This window comes from Pan troglodytes, chromosome 1, assembly GCF_028858775.2.
Source record: "Pan troglodytes isolate AG18354 chromosome 1, NHGRI_mPanTro3-v2.0_pri, whole genome shotgun sequence".
NCBI classification, from domain to species: domain Eukaryota; kingdom Metazoa; phylum Chordata; class Mammalia; order Primates; family Hominidae; genus Pan; species Pan troglodytes.
Window position 1 is genome coordinate 109,590,601 of NC_072398.2, and position 25,996 is coordinate 109,616,596.

Sequence of the window (25,996 nt, forward strand, 5' to 3'; positions counted from 1 at the left end):
ACATGGAAAGAGCTAGGCAGTCATCACTTGTCCTCACAGCTAGAAAAAAGCTGAACAAACTGAAAGTCAACCCTTCTAGGGTGGATCAGAGAATTGAGGTCACAGGGAAAACTGCCACCTTAAAAATGAGAAACACAGGCTAACACATAAGGAGTCACAGCTCACAGGGAAGAGAAGCTACTGGGGACAGCAAGTGGGAGGAGCACTTAAATGATATTGACAGATTACTAGAAGCTGAGGGTAGCCTGGCTAGAACATTAAAAACTCCTTGAAGACCAGACTAAGGGGGAATCTCACACATTTCCAAGTTTTACTACAATGATCTCAACCAGGTTCTCATGATGAAGTTCAGAAAAACTCCCTGAGGTTTGGCACTACCAACTTCAGGACTTACATTAAGCTACAGTAACCCAAATAGTGTGAAGTTGGTGAAAAGAGAAAACACACACAAATAGATGCATGGAAAAGAATACGGAGCCCAGAAGCAGGCCTACATACAGTCCACTGATCTTCCATGGAGGTTTAGAGACAATTTAAAACAGCAAAGATAGCCTTTCCAACTAGTGGTGCTAGAACAGCTGAACAACCACATGCAAAAAACTAAATAAATCCAGGTATGCATGTTATACCCTTTATAAAATAAATCTTACACGTAAAGGTAAGCGCAAAACCATAAGAATCCTAGGAGATAACATAGGAGAAAATCTCGGGGATCCTGGGTTCAATGATGGCTTCTTAGATACAAAACCAAAAGCACAATCTACTAATGAAAAAAAAATTAAGTTGAGCCTCATTAAAATTAAAAACTTCTGTTCTGTGAAAGACACTGTTAAGAGAATGGAAAAAGCAAGTCACAGACTGGGAGAAAATATTTACAAAATAATCTGATGGAAAAACTGCTGTCCAAAATATATGAAGAATTCTGAGAACGAAACAACACAAAGCAAAAAAAAAAAAAAAAAAAAAAAAAAAAGGTGAAAGATCTGAACACCTCATTAATAAGATATACAGATGGCAAATAAGCATATGAGAAAGATGCTCAAAATCATTTGTGAGGGAATTGCACATTAAAACAACGAGATATCACTGTAAACCTATCAGAATGGCTAAAACACAAAACGGTGAACACACCAAATGCTGTCAAAGATCAGGAACAACCAGAACTCTCCATAGCTAGTGGAAATCAAAAGTGTACAGTCACTTTGGAAAACTTAAGTTCATTCAAAATCCTGCACATAAGTACTTACAGCAATTTTATCATAATTGTCAAAACTTGGAAGTACCCAAGACGTCTTTCACCAAGTGAATGAATAAACAAACTGTGTTGTAGCCATACAATGAAATCTGATTCAGTGATTTTTCAAAACAAGCTGTCAAGTCATGAAAAGGTGTGGAGGAACTTAAAGTACATAATGCTAGAAAGAAGCCAGTCTGGAAACCTACATACTGTAATTCCAACTCTAGGACATTCTTGGAAAGTCAAAAGATAGAAGTAGTAAAACGATGAGTGGTTGTCAGGGGTGGAGGAGAGGAGGAGGCATGAAATGGTGAAGCACAGGGAATTTTCAGCGTGAAACTATTTTGCATGATGCTGTATTGAGGATTTAGGACATTATGTAATTGCCAAAACCCATAATCTGTGAAACTCAAAGAATGAACTCTAGTGTAAACTATGGACTTTAGTTGATAATGATGTATCAATAGTGGTTCATCAATTGTAACAAATGGACCACACTAACAACATACTAATAGGGGAAATTGTGTGCTGGAGGACAGGGGAGCCTAGGAGAACTCTCTGTACTATCTACTCCATTTTTCTGTAAACCTAGAACTGTTCTAAAAAATAACATCTATTACTTTTTTTTAATTAGGATGCAGCAGCCCCATACCAAGGTTTTGGTGGCATCCTGTTATTGTTTGGTTAGTACTTGGCATTGAAGTGCACCAACCTGGAGTCAGAGCAGTTGGAGATTTCAACACCTATGCCATTTACCTCTAACCCTGGGGTGCCCCCGGAACACAGCTAGCAGATCAGTTAGGCAGAAGCACCCTCAGTCATCTAGACAGTGCAGGGTTCTGGTAAGGACAGGTGCAAACCATCTAGGTGGGCAGAACTTGGTGATGACTAGGAACCACTGAGACTCAGCAGCTGCCCCAGTGGCACCCACAAATCAGAGGAGGAGGAGGCTGGGAGGACCTAAGGGCTACAGGATGAGCTCCCTGCCTACAAGACAGAAGCAGCTCCAGAGGTTTTGGTAAGTAATGTAGATTTCAGTGCAGTGTGGTCTATTTAAAATAGTAGAACAAAAAGGAAAGAAAAAGAGAGAGCATGAGAGAGAGAGAAAGAAAAAGAAAAGAAGAAAGGAAAGAATGGAGGGAGGGAGGGAAGGAGGGAGGGAGGGAAGGAGGGAGGGAGGAAGGAAGGGAGGGAGGAAGGAAGGGAGGGAGGGAGGAAGGGAGGGAGGAAGAAAAGAAGGGAGGGAGGAAGGCAGGGAGGGAGGGAGGAAGGGAGGAAGAAAGGAAGGGAGGGAGGGTGGAAGGGAAGGAGGGAGGGAAAGAATAGAGAGAGAAAGAGAGTGGGAGGGAAGTAGGGAAGGGAGAGAAGTAGGGAAGAAAGGAAGGAAGGAAATGAACAAATTTACATGAAGATGAGAACATCCAGGGGAACTTACACCACCAGTATTTTCCATTAACAGGAACATGCTAACTAGTTATTAGAGAGAGACGCACTACTGTAAAACTATATACTGTTTCCATGGGGTACAACCCCTTCTTCCTCCTGAAACACATTATTCCTCTGGCCCACTGTTGCCAGAGACACTGAGTCTTGTCTTTGGATAAGTTCTGGTGCCCAAAAGAATGAGATGAGACAGTGGATCCCAGAACACCAGGCCGCAACCTTCCCTGCTGCTCCTTGTCCACTCCAGAAGCTGCCCGGCTGCAGGTGGGGGCCTCAGCCCCTGGGTCTGACATCGTCCATTTGTCATTCTCACTGGACTTCCCTCCTTGCACTGGCTCCCACTCCCCCAGGACCTGGTGGACGGCCACGTGAGAAGGATACAAACAGGCCATGCCCCTTTCTTTCTCCCCCTCTCAATGCCTGCAGTGGTGGGTTCCGTGGGGTAGTGACCTGAGATTTACTCATTATGGGGCCTCTAGCCCAGAGCAGGGCATGGTACCTAATAGTCACCCCATGAATGCTCAGTGAAAGAAGGCATCCACCACAAGGTCCTGGGGAACCAAGAATTCCACTGTGGCCCATAAATTCTAAGTCCTACAGGATTCTGGAATGGGAGATGGGATCGGCCTTCAAAAGTGGCCTCTCTTTTAACCCATTATACTGGCAACTGAGCCATGTTTCCCCATCCTGGACACATCTAGAGGGCACTGCCTAAAACCACACACATCTCCCCACCCAGGACAGTGCAGAGCCTTAGCCTGGGGGATGTGGGTGGACAGGGAGGGGGTGAGCCATGAAAGCTGAAGAGGAGAAAGCAGGTGAAAGGGGACAGCAGGGTGGAAACAAGAGATGGAAATGGGGGCAGAGAATGGAGGGTAAGAGGGGAAGAGCAAGGAGTGGGATGCAGATCTAGCTACTAAGGAAAAGTCCTGGAGAGAACACTGTCCTCTCCTGAAGTAAAATCACTTCCACCTGACCACGGCACTGCAGGTCGAGGGTGGCACATGCTGTGAATATTTGTTCATTCACTTAACAAATATTAATTCAGTATCTATTTCATGCCAGGCAAGGCCCTGCGATGTTTAGGGCCCTTGGCATCTTCCCTTCACATCTGAGTCATAATAGAAAAAGGACTCTGCTCCCTCTCCCGTCTCCCTCTCCCGTCTCCCTCTCCCTCTCCCGTCTCCCTCTCCCGTCTCCCTCTCCCTCTCCCTCTCCCTCTCCCTCTCCCTCTCCCTCTCCCGTCTCCCTCTCCCTCTCCTTTCCACGGTCTCCCTCTCATGCCGGGCCAAAGGTGGACTGTACTGCTGCCATCTCGGCTCGCTGCAGCCTCCCTGCCTGATTCTCCTGCCTCAGCCTGCCGAGTGCCTGCGATTGCAGGCGCGCGCCGCCACGCCTGACTAGTTTTCATGTCTTTTTGGTGGGGACGGGGTTTCGCTGTGTTGGCCGGACTGGTCTCCAGCTCCTAGCCGCGAGTGATCCGCCAGCCTCAGCCTCCCGAGGTGCCGGGATTGCAGACGGAGTCTCATTCACTCAGTGCTCAATGGTGCCCAGGCTGGAGTGCAGTGGCGTGATCTCGGCTCGCTACGGCCTCCACCTCCCAGCCGCCTGCCTTGGCCCCCCAAAGTGCAGAGATTGCAGCCTCTGCCCGGCCGCCCCGTCTGAGAAGTGAGGAGACCCTCCGCCTGGCAACCGCCCTGTCTGAGAAGTGAGGAGCCCCTCCGCCTGGCTGCCACCCCATCTGGGAAGTGAGGGGCGTCTCCGCCCGACAGCCACCCCGTCCGGGAGGGAGGTGGGAGGCTCAGCCCCCCGCCCAGCCAGCCGCCCCGTCCGGGAGGTGAGGGGCGCCTCTGCCCGGCCGCCCCTACTGGGAAGTGAGGCGCCCCTCTGCCCGGCCAGCCGCCCCGTCCGGGAGGGAGGTGGGGGGCTCAGCCCCACGCCCGGCCAGCCGCCCTGTCCGGGAGGTGAGGGGCGCCTCTGCCCAGCTGCCCCTACTGGGAAGTGAGGAGCCCCTCTGCCCGGCCAGCCGCCCCGTCCGGGAGGGAGGTGGGGGGGTCAGCCCCCCACCCGGCCAGCCGCCCCGTCCGGGAGGGAGGTGGGGGGCTCAGCCCCCGGCCCAGCCAGCCACCCCGTCCGGGAGGGAGGTGGGGGGGTCAGCCCCCCGCCCGGCCAGCCGCCCCGTCCGGGAGGGAGATGGGGGGGTCAGCCCCCTGCCTGGCCAGCCACCCGGTCTGGGAGCTGAGGGGCGCCTCTGCCCGGCCGCCCTTACTGGGAAGTGAGGAGCCCCTCTGCCCAGCCAGGAGCCCCTCTGCCCAGCCAGCTGCCCCGTCCAGGAGGGAGGTGGGGGGGTCAGCCCCCCCTCCCAGCCAGCTGCCTCGTCCAGGAGGGAGGTGGGGGGCTCAGCCCCCCGCCCGGCCAGCTGCCCCGTCCGGGAGGTGAGGGGCGCCTCTGCCCGGCCGCCCCTACTGGGAAGTGAGGAGCCCCTCTGCCCGGCCAGCCGCCCCGTCCGGGAGGGAGGTGGGGGGCTCAGCCCCCCGCCCGGCCAGCCGCTCCGTCCGGGAGGGAGGTGGGGGGTGGTCAGCGCTCCCTCCCGGCCAGCCGCTCCGTCCGGGAGGGAGGTGGGGGGCTCAGCCCCACGCCCGGCCAGCTGCCCCGTTCGGGAGGGAGGTGGGGGGGGTCAGCCGCCCGCCCGGCCAGCCGCCCCGTCCGGGAGGGAGATGGGGGGGTCAGCCCCCCGCCTGGCCAGCCACCCGGTCCGGGAGCTGAGGGGCGCCTCTGCCCGGCCGCCCCTACTGGGAAGTGAGGAGCCCCTCTGCCCGGCCACCACCCCGTCTGGGAGGTGTACCCAACAGCTCATTGAGAATGGGCCATGATGACGATGGCGGTTTTCTGGAGTAGAAAGGGGGGCAAGGTGGGGAAAAGATTGAGAAATCGGATGGTTGCCGTGTCTGTGTAGAAAGAAGTAGACATGGGAGACTTTTCATTTTGTTCTGTACTAAGAAAAATTCTTCTGCCTTGGGATCCTGTTGATCTATGACCTTACCCCCAACCCTGTGCTCTCTGAAACATGTGCTGTGTCCATTCAGGGTTAAATGGATTAAGGGCGGTGCAAGATGTGCTTTGTTAAACAGATGCTTGAAGGCAGCATGCTCGTTAAGAGTCATCACCACTCCCTAATCTCAAGTACCCAGGGACACAAACACTCTGCCTAGGAAAACCAGAGACCTTTGTTCACTTGTTTGTCTGCTGACCTTCCCTCCACTAGTGTCCTATGACCCTGCCAAATCCCCCTCTGTAAGAAACACCCAAGAATGATCAATAAAAATAAAATAAAATAAGAAAAAGAAAAAGGACTCTCTGACTGCATCGAGCTGGCAGTGCCTCAGGGTTTTTACCTGTGGGATCTGGCAGCTCTTCATGTCGGCCCACACCATGTGAGGCTGCTCTTGGTGCACTGAATGGGTAAGTTTCTACATCGGTGCCTCGGAGAGTCCACCAGAAGCCCTGGACAGTGGGAGTCGGTGGCACCCCCAGTGTGGAGGCCAAGAGCACACAGCACTGAAGCTCCAGACATCCTCAGGAGAATGATAAGGGACAATCTGCTCATGAGAGCCTGGGTCACCAGGAACCTTTGCCTGGGTCTAAACAGGATTTGCCTTCAGAATGCCTATGAGATAAAAGAGAGAAATCAAGGTTAACATTGAGATTTGGGGCTTGGGCAACTTGAAGGGTGGAGCTGCCATTTACCGAGACTGGGAAGACCCAGGCAGGAGCAGATTGAAAGGTGGTGGGGAGCTAGAGTTGGTTGGGTTTCCGTCATATGTAATCAACAGTCCTCACCAGCCTGTGCAACATAGTAAGACCCCATCTCTGAAAATAAAAAATGAAAAATTAGCCGAGCATGGTGGCGCACACTTGCACTCTCAGCTACTCGGGAGGCTGAGGCAGGAGGATTCCTTGAGCCTTGAGTTAGAGGTTAGTGAGCTATGATGGCACCACTGCATTCCAGCCTGGGGGGAAAAAAATAGAGTCCTGACTAAATATTTGAGTAGCCAGGGAAGTTTTCACAAAGTAAGGAATATTTGAGGTAGATCTTAGTGAACAAGAATTCGATTCCTTCTGTTAGGGAATTAAGAGTGTGTGGGTGTAGTTAATGCTTCTTTGGAATCTCATCTACTGGTCTATCTGGTCTATCTGTACACGTATATTCTACAGGCTGTCTCACTGAGCTTTCACTAGGTTATGCTGCAGTAACAAAAGCCCCAAAATCTTAGCAGCTACACATACAAAGGTTTATTTTTCATTGGCATTTCCTTTTATGGCAGGTTGACTATGATTCTGCTCTATACAAGCTATTTTATTTGTTAGATGGTGAAAACCGTGACACTTGGAGATTACTGAATATGGTATTAGTATGTTCATTCATTCATTCATTTAACAAATATTTATTCAATATCTGTTTCATGCCAGGCAAGGTCAAGTACTGAGAATACAGTGGTGAATAAAAGAAACAAAATCTCTAATTTCCAGGAGCTTATATTGAAAATGAGATTGAACACATACAAAAAAAAAATAACAATAATGAATACTATATTTACAAATAATAGCTGTAAGAGATTTTAGTACCTGTTTTAAATTAGAAAAATATAAAAATTATTAAAACTAAAATGGCCAGATGTGATGGCTCACACTTGTAATCCCAACACTTTGGGATGCCAAGGTGGGACAATCAACTGAGCCCAAGTGTTTGAAACTAGTCTGGGCACCACAGGAAGACCCTGTCTACAAAAAATTAAAAAATTAGCTGGGCATGGTGGTGCATGCCGTAATCCCAGCACTTTGGGAGGCTGAAGCAAGCAGACTACTTGAGCCCAAGGGTTTGAGACCAACCTGGGAAACATGTTGAATCCCCATCTCTACAGAAAATACAAAAATTAGCCAGGCATGGTGGCACACGCCTATAGTCGCAGCTACTCAGGAGGCTGAGGCAGGAGGATTGCTTGAGCCAGGAGGTGGAGGTTGCAGTGAGCTGAGATTATGCCAACACACTTCAGCCTGGGCAACAGAGTAAGACCCTGTCTGAAAAAAAAAAATGCAAAAACTAAAATAAAATTGCTATAAGGTTAATATAGAAAAGTGTGTTCATATTCTTAGGCTAGGCATTGATTTCTTTTTTCTTTCTTTCTTTCTTTCTTTTTTTTTTTTTTTGGTACAAGACAGAGTCTTGCTCTGTCAACCAGGCTGGAGTACAGTAGTGTAATCTCGGCTCACTGCAACCTCCGCCTCCTGGGTTCAAGCAATTCTCCTGCCTCAGTCTCCTGAGTAGCTGGGATTACAGGTGCCCGCCACCACATCCAGCTAATTTTTGTATTTTTAGTAGAGACGGGGTTTCACCATGTCGGCCAGGCTGGTTTCATACTCCTGACCTCGTGATCCACCTGCCTAGGCCTCCCACAGTGCTGGGATTACAGGCATGGGCCACCGCACCTGGCCAGGCATTGATTTCTTAAACAGGACACAATAAGCAGTAACCATAAAGAAAAAGATTGATAAAGTATATTTCATTAAAATTAAGATACTCTGGCCGGGTGCGGTAGCTCATGCCTATAATCCCAACACTTTGGGAGGCCGAGGCAGGTGTATCACTTGAGCCCAGGAATTCCATATCGGGCTATGCAACATGGCAAAACCCCATGTCTAGTAAAAATACAAAAAACAGCTGAGCATGGTAGTGGTCTCCTGTAGGTCCCAGCTACTTGGGGACTGAGGCAGGAGCATCACCTGAGCCTTGGGAGGTCGAGGTTGCACTAAGCTGTGATTGTACCACTGCACTCCAGCCTGGGCAACAGAGTGAGATCTTGTCTCAAAAAGAAAAAAAATTAGAGAATCTCCCTTCATGAAAAAACATCATTAAAAGAGTGAAAACGCAAGCTGTAGATTGAAAAAAGAGAAATGCAATCCATATATATCCTAGAAAGGATGCATATCCAGAATAAAGTATTACAAATCAACGGAAAAGCATATCAATGAAAACTGGATAAAAAGATTTAACAGGCACTTCATAAAAGAGGACATATAAATGGCAATAAAAGATACTCAATCTCAATACCAGGAAAATGGAAGTTGAAACCGCATTGATATATTACTGCACCTCTACTAGAATAACAAAATAATTTTTAACTGACAAGCATCAGCAAGGATGTGGGGTAACTGGAATATTCCCTGCTAACTGATAAAACACTTTGGGAAAATGTTCAGCCATATGTAATACTAAAGTTTTATCATTCATATAGCTCTAAAACCAACAATGCCACTTCTACATATGTACCCCAATATAGTAATGTTCTATTTCTTAATCTGTGGTGGTTCATTTAGTAAAAACTCATGACCTGTACTTTTTTTTTTTTTTTGAGGCAGGGTTGCACTCTGCCATCCAGGCCAGAGTGCACTGGCACGATCACTGCTCACTGCAATCTCAACCTCCCGGGCTCTGTTGACCACACACAGCTAATTTTTGTATTTTTAGTAGAGATGGCATTTTGCCACATTGCCCAGGCTGGTCTGGAACTCCTGGGCTCAAGTGATCCGCCCACCTTGGCCTCCCGAAATGCTGGAATTACAGGTGTGATCTACCACGCCCAGATCACCTGCACGTTTAAAATTGTGAACTTCTTCTGTATACTTCAGTAACTTTTCGAAGATTTCTTTGACACAAAGTTCTCAGAAATCTTAAAGCTAGCATTTTAGAATAGAAAAAAAAAAGAGCTTTTGGTTCACTGGTGAAATTTTACTAATTAAATTTAAAAACAAAAAGAAAGCTATTAATGCATAACAGCTCAGAACAAAGATTAAAAACCACCAGCACGTCAGTTTTCCTTAACTTTGTGAAGCAGTGGGATTCATTCTTTCGGCAAAGAAAGGATGAACAACACTGTAACTCAAAGAAAAGATACCACTGCAAGAAAAGGCTTTTTTTTTTTTTTTTTTTTTTTAGAGGGAGTCTCGCTCTGTCACCCAGGCTGGAGTGCAGTGACAAGATATCTCCGCTCACTGCAACCTCCGCCTCCCAGGTTCAAGCGAGTCTCCTGCCTCAGCCTCGCGAGTAGCTGGGACTACAGGCGCCCGCCACCACGCCCGGCTAATTTTTTGTATTTTCAGTAGAGACGGGGTTTCACTGTGTTAGCCAGGATGGTCTCAATCTCCTGACCTCATGATCTGCCCGCGTCGGCCTCTTAAAGTGCTTCTTTTCGAAAGCAGCTCCACCAGCAAAAGGTAGGAGGAAAGCGAGGAAACCATTCCTCGCTTGGTTAACTCTTGGGTGAAAGGACGCCAAATGAGATGATCTAAGAAGCCTCAAGGAAAGACAGACAGACACAGAAAAATCACAGCAACTCTTTGGACTGCAAACACCAACACCACAGTCCAACCTACCAGAAATCCTGTGGTGAATTTGAGGCTTGCCCCGCTAGTCATGAGGTGATTCAGTGATCGCTACAAACGCTCCTCACATGCATCCTGGACCTGGCACACCTGGCTTGCCCATCACCAGCCTGGAGACACCGCCAGGAGCAGAATCCCGGAGGCCAATAAAGACCCCAACTTTGCAAGTCAGGGGCGCGAGCGCTCTTGCCCCTCAAGTTCCCAGAAGGAACGGCCTCGAGGGTGGGATGCGAAGTCAGTGTGCTCCACTGGACTTCCGAAGACGTGCCCCCGAAGCTGCTCCGTCCCTCCACCCCCTGGGATGCCACAGAACACCCGCCAGGGAGTTTCTTCCCCAGCGCCCACGAGAGGAGGGCTGCGGGCTGCAGCGGCAGGCGAGGAATCAAGCGCAGGGAACTTAGGCCCCGGCGGAGCCCTGCGGAGCCCGGCAGCGCCCGGCGCAACCGCCCCGCTCGCGTAACAAAACTTGCGGCGGCCCAGCGCGCCGCGCCTCAGCCCAGCTGTGCGCCCGCAGGTCCCAGACTCATCTCCCGCCCGGCCTGGCGCGGCGCCCTCACCTCCGGAACGCTGGGTGGACTTCGCAGTAAACTTGAACTTCCCATCCAGGCTGCAGCCGTGCCGCCGTACCTCGGCCCCGCTCCTGGCGCCGCAGGTGGCGCGTCCCGCGTTCCCAAAATCACCAGGCTCACTCAGAAGCTCAGGCAGCCTCGCGACCCTCACCTACCCCTCCCAGCACCGCCGCTATCTCAACCGCCGCCCAGCAACTTGCTTGCGGCCCGCTGGCTCCTCAGGGTCCGGCTGGGCCGCGTCAGGAGAGCCCAAGGCACAGGCGCAGCGGGGCCTTAAAGGGACCCGGCTGCCTCTACCGCACAATGGGTTCGGGCCGCGGGCCGAGAAAAGGAGTAATGGAGGACGGAGCGCAGCGGGGACGGGAAAATCCCTCTCTCCCCTCTGCCTCTCTTTCAAAGCACCAGCCCTTGACCCTGCAATTCGCCGATTTCCCCGGCCACTTGAACCGCCCCTGCCAGGTTAAAGAGGCGGGAGACACACTCCCTCGGAAGCCCGGAGCGACCCCGCGTTTAGGACTGCAGGCTTCGCGCTGCCGCACCGCCCCATAGTCTGACTTCCGGGCTCGGCCCGCGGCGCAGACGCACAGGAGTCGGAAGGCAGCCCCCAGCTCCCGCGGAGGTGGCCTTAGGTCACTCGCAAAAACAATAACCAACGTGTCAATGGCACTTGTATTTATTTTCTAATTTAAATTTATAACAGATTTCGCAGATGGGCTTCCACTGAAATAAGCCTTTGAGAAAAAGAAAAACTTTTTTTTTAACAAGATTAGGAAATACCAAGAAATGTGAAGTAAAGCCATGCCATCTACCCAGCTAAAAACTTTGAAAACTTGAAATTTTATCTAAGGCAAATGTTTGCATAATTTTAAGTCGTGCCATTATTTAAAGTCAATTTCAGTTAACAATTTTATTGCAACTAAATACATCTTCTATAAGAAAACTAAGATACATCCCTGATAATCTACCTTTCCCCTCCTATATTCCGTCCATCAGCAAATCCTACTGGTTTTTACCTTCCAAACTTTCCTTGAATCTGTCCTCTTCTACCTCCTCCATCACCACCCTAGTCTAGGCTACCTTCACCTGGGGAGTGGGGGTGGAGGGACTACTGACCTAGTCTCCTTGTGGTTTACCCATATCCCCTTTATCACCTCTCTAATCTCAACACAACAGGCAGAGTGGCTTTTTCAAAATGTAATGTGACCCTGTCACTTCCCAGCCCAAACCACTTAAACACCTTCCCATTCTCTTAGACAAAACCTCCTAACTAACCAAGCCCTGAATGGCCAGGCGCTTTGCCCACCTCTCCATGTCTTCTTACAGGTCAGACCAATTCCATCCTGCTCTCTCTGCTTCAGCCAAACTGGCCTCTTTTATTCCCTATTTACTCAGCTTCCTGGACTCCACAGAGCTTTTGCTCATGCTTTGCTCTGTGCCTGAAGATTCTTCCAACCCTCATCCTTCTGACGACAGCTGTAGTCTCCACCTCTGAGAGGCAACTTCTGACCTCCCTACGGTGGTCCCTTACTCCCATCACATTGCATAAAACTGTAATCGAGTGGTTATGTTGGGGAATCTACCATCAGCTCCGTAAGTCCAGGATTTGGTTTTGTTTGGCTCATGGTTGTATTTCCACATTTGTGAAATACATATTTGTTCCTAAATGAGAACAATAGATGCTAGAAGTTGAAGTAAATTTGGTATAAAGTCAGAGAAAGGTAAAATGTCACAATCTGATATTTGGAGGCAGAATCTAAAAACTTCAGTTATATTAAAACTGATTTTATATCGTTTTAGGCTGGATTGTTGCAGGGACTCTTTGGGTAATCTTTAAAACTGAGTTCTCAGAGAGCCTTGTATAAACACCTGAATTAATAATGATAGCCCTGGGATGGTCCACATAAAACGAATAACATTGGTTGCTTCAAGAGAGGAAGACCGAGCCAGGCACAGTGGCTCATGCCTGTAATCCAAGCACTTTGGGAGGCCAAGGCTGACAGATCATTTGAGCTCAGGAGTTTGAGACTAGCCTGGGCAACTTGGTGAGACCCTGTCTCTACACAAAATACAAGCAAAATTAGCTGGTAGTCCCAAACACCTGTAGTCCCAGCTGTGTGGGAGGCTGAGGTGGGAGGATTGCTTGAGCCCAGAAGGTTGAGAGGCTGCAGTGAGCCATGATCATGCCACTGCACTTCAGCCTGGATGACAGAGCAAGATCCTGTCAAAAAAAAAAAAAAAAAAAGAGTGAGAGAGAGAAAGAAAGACTCTTGACTGGTGGCTACTGGTGGGAAAGAGGTTTTTACTACATCCCCAATTGGACCTTTTTGTTTTAAAGTATGTGAAGATAAATAAATGACACAAAAGAGTGCATACCATCCCATTTATTTGAAATTCCAGAAAAGGCAAAATTAATCTGTGGTGAAAAAATCATAACAGCAGTTCCTTCTAACAGGATATTGACTGGGAAGGCACACAAGAGAAATTTCTGGGTGCTAAAAATGGTCTGTCTTGATAGGGGTAGGAATTACAAAAAATTCAGTTAACATTTCAATGAATGTAAATTTTATCTTAAAAACTATAAAAATAATTTAAAATTTAAAATCTAGTAGCTAACACCTAGTTGAGCGCTCAGTGTCTATGGGTATTGGCCAAAGCTATACATACACAATTTTGTTTAGTCCTCATACTGTCCTCACGAGGTAGGTATTATTATCATAACCCCCTTGCATATGAAGAAGCCCAAATTTAGTAAATACTAAATAACTTTCCTTAATTTATACCCCCTGGAAAATGGGGGAAGAGCTTTGAATACCATCAGTCAAATGCCATAAGTTATTAAATATTAGACCCTATAGCACTTCTCTGAAATTGTAATATTTTTGGTATATATATATATAACTCATCTACTAGATCAAGAGCTTCACAATGATTGAAATCATAGTTTGCTTTTTGTTTGAGGTTTATGGGTTTATTTTATGTCATTATTTTAAAGACTGGGTCTTGGCTGGGCATGGTGGCTCACGCCTGTAATCCCAGCACTTTGGGAGGCCAAGGTGGGTGGATCACTTGAGGTTAGGAGTTCGAGACCAGCCTGGCCAACATGGTGAAACACCATCTCTACTAAAAATGCAAAATTAGCTGAGTGTGGTGGCGCATGCCTGTAATCCCAGTTACTCGGGAGGCTGAGGCAGGAGAATCACTTGAACCCGGGAGGTGGAGGTTGCAGTGAGGCAAGTTTGTGCCACTGAACTCCAGCCTGGGCCACAGAGTAAGACTCCATTTCAGAAAAAAAAAAAAGAAGACTGAGTCTCACTATGTTGCCCAGGCTGCACTTGGACTGTTGAATTCAAGCCATCCTCCTGCCTAGGCGTCTTGAGTAGCTGGGACTACAGGCACACACTATCACGCCCAATATTTTTGTCTTAAGTTTCTAAGGAGTCCCAACACTGCACAGTAGCTGTTCAATATATTTTGAGTGAATGATTAAAAACAAGCTTGGTGTTGATTTTATTGGTACAATTTATATTTACATATGTAATGTCTATATTATATGCTTTTTATATATTTATATGTGTGTATGTATATAATTGGCACCAACGTAGCATTGCTGTGCTTAAGTGCCTGAGATGTATCTCAAATGAATAGACCTGAGGAGAGAAGCTTGTGTCATTAGCTCTGACCCTGCAGCACTAATCCTGGTTTACCCCTTTATTTCACTCACCCTGAGCACATCAATTTATTTGGTGAAAGAGCTTACACTTTAACATCTCACTGAAATAGCTCATTCCAAAGAAAGAGCTAATTCTAACCTCTCACAAGTGCTTGAGCATTTGCATAAGTGAAATTTCACTGTGTGAGTTTCACCCAACACCACCTCTGCTCCAGCTCCTGCTACTCTACTGCTCATACCGTGGAACTCCACAGGTGGAGTAGAAGATCATCAGAGAGAGTTTTGTTTGCAGTAAATTCGGTGTGCAACGGGCAAAGCAACGAGGAGTCAAGGTGAGGCAGAAGAACAGCAGAGGGAAGTGGAAGTTGGATAAAGGGTGAACTGAGTAGGAGCGGAAGCAGGATAAAGAGGTGGGTGAGCAAGAAGCAAGATAAGCAGAAGTTGAGCAGCGAAAACAAAAGTGAGATGGAGTAGTGAGTAAAAGTTTATGGCTGGCAGGATCCAGAGCAAACCAGTAAAAGGCATGCATATGAGAGAGAAAAAGTAGCCTTAAAATGACCCCGTATGATAATCAGCTCATTAAAGCTAATGCATATGGACTGCATATCATGGGTGTACTTAAAATTATGGGATGGAGGTGATGCGGAAGCACACAGGGGCCAAGTAACTAAGCAACCCACCTATCAATCAGAAGGCACATGCTGGGTAGAGATTAGGCAGCCCCAGGAAGAGGAGAAAAAAGAAAAAAAGAAAAAAAAAAAAAAAAACATGTAAAAAGACCCAAAGCCCAAAGTTCACCAAACTGACGCTGATCTCATTTTGCAGAAGTCAGCCCGTTCTCCCCTCTCTGAGAGTGTTACTGTGCTTAATAAGTCTCTTGCTGCTTTGCTACATGTGTGTGTGTCACTTCCAATTCTTTGTTAAAGACACCAAGAACCTGGGACTTCACAACACCAGCCGGTAACAAAGGTATGTAAGCTTGGGAGGGAGGAAAGAAAGAAGGGAGCAAGAGGAGATTCAGACATGAGATGCATTCACCCTATGAGTTGAACCCTGGTCTCCAGCGTGGGAGTTGACAATTCTATTACTGAACCATCAATGCTCCGTGTGGTATAACCTCTCATAGTTTTTTTTTTTTTTTTCTTAAAGATAATCTCTAGTGCTATGGGCAGGCATGAGCAGGCAGGGAGGATGGAGGTGGGAAAGTTCTATAATAGGCTTACACAGATATTTTTGGGAAACAGAGCTAACAAAGCAACAGCCACTTGAAGCAAAGGCTTGCCGTAAACCTTCCACAGTTTGCCAGGAGAAGAAATTCTGTAGTGAAATTTTCACTTTCTCTCTTGTGTAGATCTCTGTAAGACACAAAAGTTGGATGACAGTCGTTTTGATTCTTGGACTTTACTAGAGACTCCAAAGACGCATCTGAGGAGAAAAGCTCTGGGTCCCTGGGATGACTGTGCCACTCGACATAGCCTCCTGGAGTGGCCAAAGAGAGTGTGGATAATTAAAGAAATATTGGAGTGAACTTTCACTCACTCCCACTTCTGTAGGTTTCTTAAAATATATGGGTTTAGAAGCAAGATACTTGGCGTTTTCAAATGACTCGAAAGAGATGTAGATGAAGAGAAGTTCGGTCATCCCACAGATCTTCCGGAGTAACCTGGACACATCCCTAAATCTCTAGCTCCTGGGTCTTCGAAAGCCTGTTTGCCTCAGGGTTGGGAGGAAAGGGTTTGGAAAGTACCAAGGCAAGGGTTGGCAAAAAGATTACCTCATCAGTGAGGAAATGAAATTTCCAGAAGTTTTCGCCAGATATGGGACCAGAGACAAATGCTGGATGAATTTCCTATGCAAACCTTTTTTAGAACCACCGCTTCAAAGGCCGTCCAGAGACTTCAAATTAGATCTGGTGAAACTACTCCCGGTAAGGGATTGGTAGTTCAGCGGTAGAGGTTTTTGTCTCCCACGCCGGCGACTCTGGTACGACTCCCGGCCATGCAGGACTTCTTACCCTTCCGGCAGGAAGGGCTACTACGTTTCTACCCAACGAAGTTATTATATTATACAGGCTGTACTGCATTTATGGACCTTGGTCGTGGCAGCTAGAAGCTAACCTGAGGGGCGTGCCACCTCTGGAGCATTCTCTGTGCTCGAACTAATAATCCCGGAATTTACGTTCCTGTGCTCGAAGCCTGTCCTTGAAAGTGGGGAGTGTTTCCGGTGGGTTGCTGCAGTTTTAAATACTGGGAATTAAAACCTTTGCTACTTTCATCTAGTCTCCCGGCAAACCCCTGGGTAACCCAAAGCCCATCAGAGGGATTTGCGTGTTGGGCTTTCCGCTACGTTAGGCCAAGTCTCACTATGGAGCGAGGATCAAGAAGGTCCGGGAAGGAGAGAAGCTGCGGGGTCCAGGGAGACTCTTCGGTGGTTGGTCGGAGAGGTTTCAGCGGCCCAAGGAAAAGGGAAGCCTGTGGGAATCTATCCGCGTAGAGATGAGGGGCGCGGCGGAGACAGTCTCACGCAGAGGTATGCCCAAACACCGAGTTACTTAACCTCCTCAACCACCTTGGCATCCGCGCCTTCCGTGGGCCCGTCGGTCTTCCGGGAGAGATTCTGTGTCCCTGGTATTGTGTGTCAACAGGTGTTAGCCTGATAGTTATATTTTTAATGAGAGAAAACGAACTACAGAATTTGCGAGTTTTGTTTTTTTTTTCTGGTTTTGCTTTATACCTCTTGGATTCTCCTTCCAAAGGATTCCGATCTGAGGGGCATTGAGGTGTGACTATGGTAGACAAGGGGTGGTTAATTTTCATCCAAAAATCTTTGGCGGATTCCCTTGCTCTCCCGCTCCCCAGTCTAAGAGCAGTTTAAAACAGAAGATCAGAAACATTTGGAGAGTGTTTCTCTGCGTTCTAATGATAAACTTGATTTATTCAATTCCAAAAGTTTCCTTATTCTGAGGTTGTCCTTCCATATTTTGAGTATAAAACCATGGCCATACTATATGTTGGACCCACGAAGGTTCTTCTCTTCACTTGTTTATTTGTAAAGTCTCTTTGTAATCTCAGAATTTCCTGAGTAAACTGGGAACTGTTATACATAATTCTGTGTTTTTGAGCATTCTTTGTAAACAGGAATCAGGATTGGGGGTGGGGAAGGAGGGAGGAGTAGGAGTGCTGATTTGTGTAACGGAAAATCATAGATTACGTATGTGATGGGACAAAGGTTTAAAAAACTCTTAGCGTCCCCAGATTTCCCCTTTTACTGTTTGCTGAAGAAAATTCTGTCCTTGACTCCCTTCCTTACCCTCTCCTGGCCTGTGAGAAGCTTCCGCCCTATTCAAGTTATTTCCTCCTCCCCTCCCCGCCACCCTCCCCCAGGCAGCCCCCTTCTGTTTTTCAGTGAAGCCGCTGCAGGAAAGTCGGGTTTGTGAGAAGACCCACACAGGCAAGGACAGCAGGAGAACAGTGACATAGTTACACTCTTGTCACCAGCACTGTCATTAAGAAGTTGTGAAAAGACAAAGACAACAGAGGAGAGCAGAGAATAAAATCTCCGTTTCAGCTATTCCAGGATGTTGTGCCAATTGTCCCGTGTCCTTGATAGGAAGTAGTAAGGAGCTAGGGACATTTTTCCTGAAGGCTTCCATTGCTGGCAAAATCTCATTAAAGGTGTCTACATTGATAGGTTGGCCACAGGATGGATACAAGAACAGGCTCTGGCTTACCTCTGCCAAGATATATGTGTAAGAATACTCTCTGCAACATTAATTTTTATTGTAAAATAGCAGAATAATTTTATTATTCAATCATTATATAATGTTCAAATGTATGTGACTTTATTTGGACAATGAAAAATGCAGTTGTTAAAAATAGACAATACAGATGATTCAGATGATGTTACTGATGAAAATAACAGATGACAATTACTGAGCATTTATGGCACTCTTACATACATTAACTTATTTAAAGTTCAGAACAACCAAGGAAATGAGCAACCTGTGGCGGGCGTGAGAGGTTCTGTGGCACAAAACGAAGATAGGCATTCAAAGAACACCAGGATAGAAGAGCCGCAGTAGGCCGGGCGCGGAGGCTCACGCCTGTAATCCCAGCACTTTGGGAGGCCGAGGCGGGCGGATCAAGAGGCCAGGAGATCGAGACCATCCTGGCTAACAGGGTGAAACCCCGTCTCAACTAAAAATACAAAAAATTAGCTGGGCGTGGTGGCACGCGCCTGTAGTCCCAGCTATTCGGGAGGCTGAGGCAGGAGAATCGCTTCAACCCGGGAGGCGGAGGTTGCAGTAAGCCGAGATCGCGCCACTGCACTCCAGCCTGGGCGACAGAGCGAGATTCGGTCCCCAAAGAGAAGAAGAAGACCCGCAGTAGGAGGAAGAGGGAGGAAGTGGAGTCGGCCAGCTGGGATGCTGGAAGCCATTGGATAGCTCAGGCTGAGAGAGGGCGCTGTGCGCCGCAAGCCTCCCTGCAACCGCAGACCTCGGGCCGCCTTCCTCCAGGAAGACGCTCCAGACTTCTGGTATCCGTTGAGATCTAGTTTCCCTTGAGACGCTGCAAAGCGCATCGTCCTTGAGCATTTCTCCTCTCCCCAAGACCCTCCGAAGGAAGGATGAGCGGACGGAAGATTCACACCGAAGCAGTCGAGCGCCCAGATCCCCGGCTTCCCTGGGAGCATTTCCCAAGTTTCTTTCATGGGTAAGAGTGGGCCCAGCAGGATAATGCCTCCGTTCTATGAGGAGCAGTGGGGGAGATGCCCACGTGGCCACCTCTGTGGGCTACAAGACCCAGGCCTTCCAGGAGGAGCGAGGAGTCCTGGGCCCGGGTCCAGCGGTGCCAAGAGAAGCAGCAAGGCAAGGGGTCCCCTCCTACCTCAGGGTCTCTGTCCTACTGGGGTTAGGAGACGTTCATCCAACTCCCTCTCCAAGTGTTGGAGAGGAGGCTAGGTCTTTCCCACGAGCTGGGGAGGAAGAGGTGGCAGAGGCGGAAGAGGAAGCCGGCTGAGATGTGTGAAGCAGCTCTGGCTATAACCGGTAGGGAGAGGGCGCGCGGGACCCAGGAGCCTCCGTGCGGAGCCAGGCCTCAGGAGCAGCCGCCTTGCTCCTGGAAGGGGTGCCTCCCTCCATCTTCTGTCCAAAGACTGTAGGGAGACCTTCTCGCCTGGTGGGAAAGCGACGTCTCCCATGCTTTCCCACCACGCAGGCCTTGTGTCCCTTTTCCTGCTAGTGTCTGACCGCCAGCCTGCGGGGGCTGCGGCTGCCGCGGTTCTACGCTGGGTGGAGGCTGCCCGCCCGCTAGCCAAGAGCCGCGCTAGGAGGCAAGAGTCGGGAAGTCGTGTGCAGGCCGGGAGGAGTCCCAAGCTCTGGGTCAGGGCTTTTTTTGCCAATAGCCAAATTCAACGTGTAAAAGACAGAGAGCTCACATCTGTCTGTTCGTGAGCTTCAGTCGGAACAACAAGGAAGGCCCTCAAGATCCCTAGGAGGGTGGCGGAAGGGTCTCTAGCGGCGATATCCGCGTCGGGGGCGGTGAGCCAAGGACTGTCAGGAGCCTGCGCGAACTCAGCCCCCGGGTAGCGCAAACACCACCGCAGACAAGGGCTCCGCGTGTAGGGAAATCGCAGGGGTCAGAGCAGCTGGAGTGTGGTGGACTAGCCTCAACCAGGGAGAGCTCCCTTCTTGACCACGGTCTGTCCCTCGCCAGGTAAGAGGAGACGAGTGTCAGTACAGCCTCCTCTCCCCTAGCCAGATGCTCAGGGTCACCACCTTCCCCTCTGCTCGCCCGTCGCCATTCTTCCAACCACTCGCTGCCAAAGATTCCACCAACAGTCACCCACAGGACAACCCAGGCCTCCTTTCAGCAGGGGCTCCCGCCCCGCAGCCACCGCGCCCTCTTACCCCCGCAGTTCTGCCCGCCGCCTCTGCCCAGTCTGTGCACTTCACCTCCCTCGCTCCCGCTCTCCCCTGAGCTTTACAGTGGACACAGGGTTCGTCCCCACCCTTCTTGGGAGTACTGAATGGAAAAGGGGGAGGGTGCACAATTGCTTGGTAGAGTGTAGACAGACATTGCGGGATTTGACTGTGGTACTATCCCTTTGATGTCCTAGTGATTTTTACACCTGCCTTCTGCTTAGGGCACCGGCCACAGTTTTCCATTAGTGCCTACTCCACCTGCTGTCGTTGTTGGGTAAGCGAACATCGCCCTCCTGTACCACCCAGTCAATAAATGGGCGGTCCTGGAGGACTTCACCCGCCGCTCACCCCACTCCCAACCTCGCGGCCATCGCCTCCTGTCGCCTCTTCCGAAGGCCTAAGAAGCATGTTAGCTGCGAACTGAGGTGAGGAGGCTCAGCTGACCGCCTGTGTCAGCTGACGACGTGTGCCACGCACAAACGCCACGACTTGGCTTGGCCTCTCTCTCTCTTAGTTATTTGCAGCTCAGCCCAATCGGCGCCTCTGGGATGGCGGAGGCGGCAAAGATGGTGGGCTTCTTGGGTACACCTCCAGGAGAGCTGGCATCTCTGCACGGTGGTGTACACCTGAGCGAGACGCTCAGTCGCTCTCTAAAGCCCCTTCTGCGAATGGTGGACACGGAGATAAATAAGAGGGTGTGTCATGAGAGGCCGTCCACCAGGACTTGCCCTCCTTCGCCAGGGTTTGCACCTTGCAGGGAGACTCTTCTGCCTCTGGCTCTTGGAGCAGGCCGGCTGACAGCGGAGTAAAGAAAGATTACTGCGGGTGGGCAGTCAGTGCAAAACAACTCCCTGACCGGTAATCGAACCCGGGATGCGGTGGTGAAAGGACTGAATCACAGCCACTACACCAGCACGGGGGCACGGGAGAGTCTTTCTCAACCTTACTGCCATTTAAGTGACTGTTTCTGAGTGCGCTGGGAGGACTTGGGCCTTGTGCGGGTCGCTGGTCGCTCCTGGAGTCGTCTCACAAGGCCTTTCCCTCCCTCCTTTCTCCAAAAGAGGAGCCCGCAGGCGACACACCCAGCACTCTGCGAGGCCCACCAAGGCCCCGATTCCCGAGTCCTGGAGCGAGTTGCAGCGCCCTGGCTGCAGCTGACCACTGACCTAGAGATGTGCCTTTGCGAAGTGGCAGCGCATGGAGAAACAGTAGCGGGTCGCTGGGGCCAGAGCCGCTCACCGGGTAGCCAGGAGCAGGCCGGAGCGAGGAGGCTCCCGGGGTGAGACCGGGGCACCCTGAACATCATAAAGGACTCAGACCTTGGCACTCCCGACGTCATAAAGGACTCACACGGATGCGGAAACCGAGACGGGCTGGATGGAAAACTCTTTCCAGACAGGCTCCGGGGCCCTCAACTGGTCTCCGACCTTCCCCTGCAACCTGCGACACCTGCCATTTTCCCATCTTAGGCTCCAGAAGCAGAATCAAGTGGGATGTCTTGGAAGAAAAACAAACAAAAGGCCCACTAGGTGGAGTGAAATGGATCAGGAGCAATTATGTTCAATTTCACCTTTAAGTTTTCTCAAAAGGAGGAGGATTAAGAATCAGCCACCTTAGTACATACTTAAAGGTAAATATTACATTTAAGAAAATCCTTGTTATCTTAATGTGGCACTGAGAAAATACTATCAAGTACAGCACGTGGACTAAGTTAGAACATTAAATACACAGGATCTCTTGATAGAATTATCCTCAGACTTTCCAGTTTTAATCTTCTAGATTTACTGAAACCTGATCCTGTCCCTGCTGATGAAACGTCAGAGGAATGGGATCCTGTAGGTGAAGATCATCAGCTTATAAAATCCTGTTGCCATCAATGGGGGTAGCAGGAAAATGATGAAGATTGGTTAAGGGGCCAGTGGACTCAGCATTGAAATGAATCATGGACTTGAAGCCAAAAGACTCAGTTTGTGTCCCAGCTCTCTCAAGCAAAGCCCCCAAGTCCCAGTTTCCTCATCTATAAAAAATAATAAAAATACTTCATGGACAAAGTTGTGTGGGAATCAAATGAGATAAAAGTATGCTCTGCATATACCCTAAAGTCTTATTTAAATAAAGGCATTCTTTTCATCTGAGAAATTGAAGAAAAAGATGCCCTGAACAAGAAAGACAGGAGAAAAGATTTTTTTTTTTTTAAATGAAGGATAAAATGATGAAATCCCCCCAGGTATTCCTACAGAAAGGCCTTATCCATGAGCTGTAGGCATATATCCGGTCCTAAGGTCCATTTTGGAGTAGCCCAGCACTCAGTCTGAAAGATTGGACACTGAGAAATATGTGCATCCCATTTTTCTAACTAGCAGCATTTTGATCCTGTCTTATTATCCATACCCAGGCTAGCACACATGATTTTTTCTGCTTGCACTTCAGGAGAAGATAGTCATTGGACAAAAGGTGGGTCATTCTCACGTTGACCAAGTTTCTGTTCCAGTATCACCCTCCCAAGTAGGCCTTTATTCACTCTAAATAGATCACACTGTCTAAAACAGCTACCTTTCCTGCACACAGTCTCTTACTATGCCATTTACTGTCAAAGCTCTTCTCACTCCCTGATATGATTTTGCACATTGATTTGCTTGTTCATTGCATGTTCCCTCACTACAATGTAAATGCCTTGCCAGTTTTGATCACTACCATATCCCTAAGGCCTAAGAATGTTCAGTACATACTAGGTGCTCAATAAGTACCTTTTTTTTTATAAGTGAATGAATGAATTCTATTCTTATTCCATTGACATTTTCCTGTCTTAGCTGCCTTGGACAGCTCTGAAAGTTCTTCTGCTATTTTGTACACTATTGTCTTTCTCTGTCATTTGAATCTTTTCCTTACTTAGTTTGGGTTCCTCCAATAGTAGAGCTTGAGACAAAGGTTTGGATACCAGTAGTGTATTTAGAAGGTGATCCGAGGATTGGAGAGAACAGGGAGAGTAAGAAGAGAAACAAAGAAGAACCAACAAAAAAGTGCCTTACCTGGGTTGCTGATGTGGGCAGCAGGCACTCAATTCCATCTGGGTTTCCTGAGAGATGTGCAGAATACCTCCCAAAATACAGAAGATGGAACATTAATTCACACAAACTGAAAAGTTTGAAAAAAAAATTAGTCTTTGCCCTTGAGAAAACTTTACTCTGAGTGAAAATGAAAACAAGAAATGCTTGTGACTTATTCATTGTATCAAAGGGAATTAAATTTTATTGAGTACCAAACATGAGCCAGGGACTGTACCTGGCAAATTATATATATTGTCTTATTTCATTATGGCAACAGGAGCTGCCATATATCAGGCAGCTACAATTTAACCAGGTTCTTCACATGCATGCTCTCACCAGTTCTTACAAATAGTCAATATGAGTTTTTATTTCCATTTAAGAGATGAGAAAAGTTGAGACTTGGGGAAAAGAAATAGCTTGGCCTAGGTAACACCATCAATTCATAGCAGATCTTTCTGACTCTATAGCTTGTCCTATAGAGAAACAATTACATGTAAGGAAAATAAAAGGCAATATAAATTTAAGTGAGTGACTACATGACACTTTCTTGTGAAGAGTTATAAGAATTCAGAGAACGCAATGTGCAACATGAGGACCATGGTCAATAATATTATATTGTACACTGGAAATTTGCTAAGATAGTAGATTTTAGGTACTTGTACTGTAAAAAAAGAAAGGTAACTATGTGAGATGGTGAATATGTTAACTTGCTTGACTGTAGTAATCATTTCACTATACATACGTATATCAAAACATCATGTTGTATACTTTAAATTTATATGATATAATAATATAAAAAAATAGAATTCAGAGAAGTGAATGACTGTTGTGAGCTACATTTAAATTTAACAAGATTTTATTAAGAAAATTAGGTTTTTAAAAATTTTTAAGAGAAAAGTGGGGAGGAGAAAATGGATTCCTCTAGGCCAAGGAAACAGCTGGAGAGAAAGGCATGAAGATGAGGTAACTGGCTTCATGGAACCTGAATTATTTTTCATCAAAGAGCTCAACCCCCCATATTATCTTTCATAAATAAGTAGTGTGCCATGGAATTATGGAACATGAAAGGTATGGATTTAGAACATGATCTAGGTTAAAGAAAAAAGAGGAAGAAAACTAAAAGAAAGAAGAAAATCCAGATTGTTGGGATGATTCTGAGGCCCTAGAACCTTAGAAACTCTAAACTCTTTCAAAGTGTATTTGAAGAGATATATATTCAGTGTGTGCAGTCTGACAACAGTGGAATGCCAATAACATTTAATTTCCTGGACTTCTAAACTTCTTAACCTGTTGTGCTGCTGGAATGGGACTGTAAATCAAAATATGCTAAATTGTATGGGGAACATGTGTATTTAGTCTTTCCAAACTGCCCAGTGATTTTTTAAAACACTCCTCACAATAGTATTTATGCTGGTCTTGTTTTTCATAAGTCTTTCTTCTCAACCATGCTGCAACTGGTTAATATAGGCATCAAACACAGCACACAAGAAGGAAGAATGCAGAAAAGAAATTCAGAAATGGATGAGAAAGGCCAAAGTATCCCTGACATCTCTCCCATCCCAACTGTTCTAAATGTTCTTCCATTTTCAAACACTACAACAACAACAAAAAATTGGAATATTGCTTTGGGTCTAGTAAATCATTAGCAAATTAAGAACCTGTTTTTAATAACATTTAACTTGTAAATAATGCATTAATTGACTAGCCTGAATGTTAGTTTGAGCATTTGAAACTCTGCTACTAAATTTGTAATGAAAGAAATGTGCTGCAACAGTAGGCTATATGGTGAATATAACAGATTAAATATGACAGTTGAATCATATTTGTGAAAATGGGGTTATAATTAGAGGACACCTGCAGCTCTTTTCCAACCAAAACAACAGAAATTAAACTTGCATAAATTGTGTGTGTGTGTATTGCATTTTCTATTGGCGTGTTTCTTTTGTTCTCCTTGAGTCTTGTGTTAGGTTTTATCCCCCGTTTTTCAGGTCATATGTTAAGCAAGCAACAAGTGGCCTTTTGCTGGACACACTTTATTGGATCTCAAAATGACACATTTTTGGGAGGAAAAGAAAAAAAGGACACAGAGATCTTTTTTCCTAGGAGTTAGGAGTTACTAAAATTCATGAGTGATAGCCCAGCATATTATAACTGCTCAGAATTAGAGGAAGCCATGTGAAAAGGAACCAGTAGGGATTTCAGTCTCAACTGCCTTGCCTCCAACTATCAAGTAGGGTTTCTCAGATGAAAACATGAAGAATGTGGCACCCTGCCAGCTATACATTATTAAAATTATGTATGGCAGTGAGTCAGGTAGAGAAGTTGCTAGACATAGGGATTAAACCAAAGAGAAACTAAATATTTGCAATGACTAATAATTAACAAAGTGCTGTCATTTCGCTAATTCATTGTTTCTCATTCATTCAACAAATATAGATAAGCACCTTGCAGAGGCTATACTAAACTAGGCCCTGGGATACACAGCCGAATAAGACACAAATCCTATGCCCTCAAAAGGCTGAAAATCTGGTTTGGGAAAATATCTGTAAATCAAAAGAAAGGCAGATCATGCAAGTCAGAGAAAGAGATGAAATACTAAGAAGGAAATCTTGGCACATCTGTCAAATGCAACAGGGAAGTTAAGAAAGATAAAGACAGAAGCATTTC

At 47.4% G+C, this 25,996-nt stretch overlaps 1 protein-coding gene and 1 long non-coding RNA gene across 4 annotated transcripts in view; one reads left to right on the top strand and one right to left on the bottom strand.

Annotated features, from left to right (window-relative positions):
- LOC112204994 (neuroblastoma breakpoint family member 15) overlaps positions 1-10,801 on the bottom strand; it is a 41,999-nt gene extending 31,198 nt beyond the window's left edge. Inside the window, 2 exon segments of the mRNA XM_054669633.2 lie at positions 6,076-6,347; positions 10,678-10,801. Coding sequence (XP_054525608.1) covers positions 6,076-6,114 — 39 coding nt within the window. The 5' untranslated portion in view covers positions 6,115-6,347; positions 10,678-10,801.
- Positions 10,802-14,189: 3,388 nt separating this feature from the next.
- On the top strand, positions 14,190-22,333 carry LOC112204995 (uncharacterized). Of its 3 annotated transcripts, none has more exons than XR_010158998.1 (4): positions 14,190-14,691; positions 15,185-15,328; positions 15,711-21,912; positions 22,062-22,333. It is a non-coding gene; the product is annotated as an uncharacterized LOC112204995 (long non-coding RNA). The 3 variants fall into 3 exon arrangements; XR_010158999.1 differs by having other exon boundaries at positions 14,192-15,328; positions 15,711-16,888; positions 17,743-21,912; XR_002938799.3 differs by having other exon boundaries at positions 14,190-15,328.
- The last annotated feature ends 3,663 nt before the right edge of the window (positions 22,334-25,996 follow it).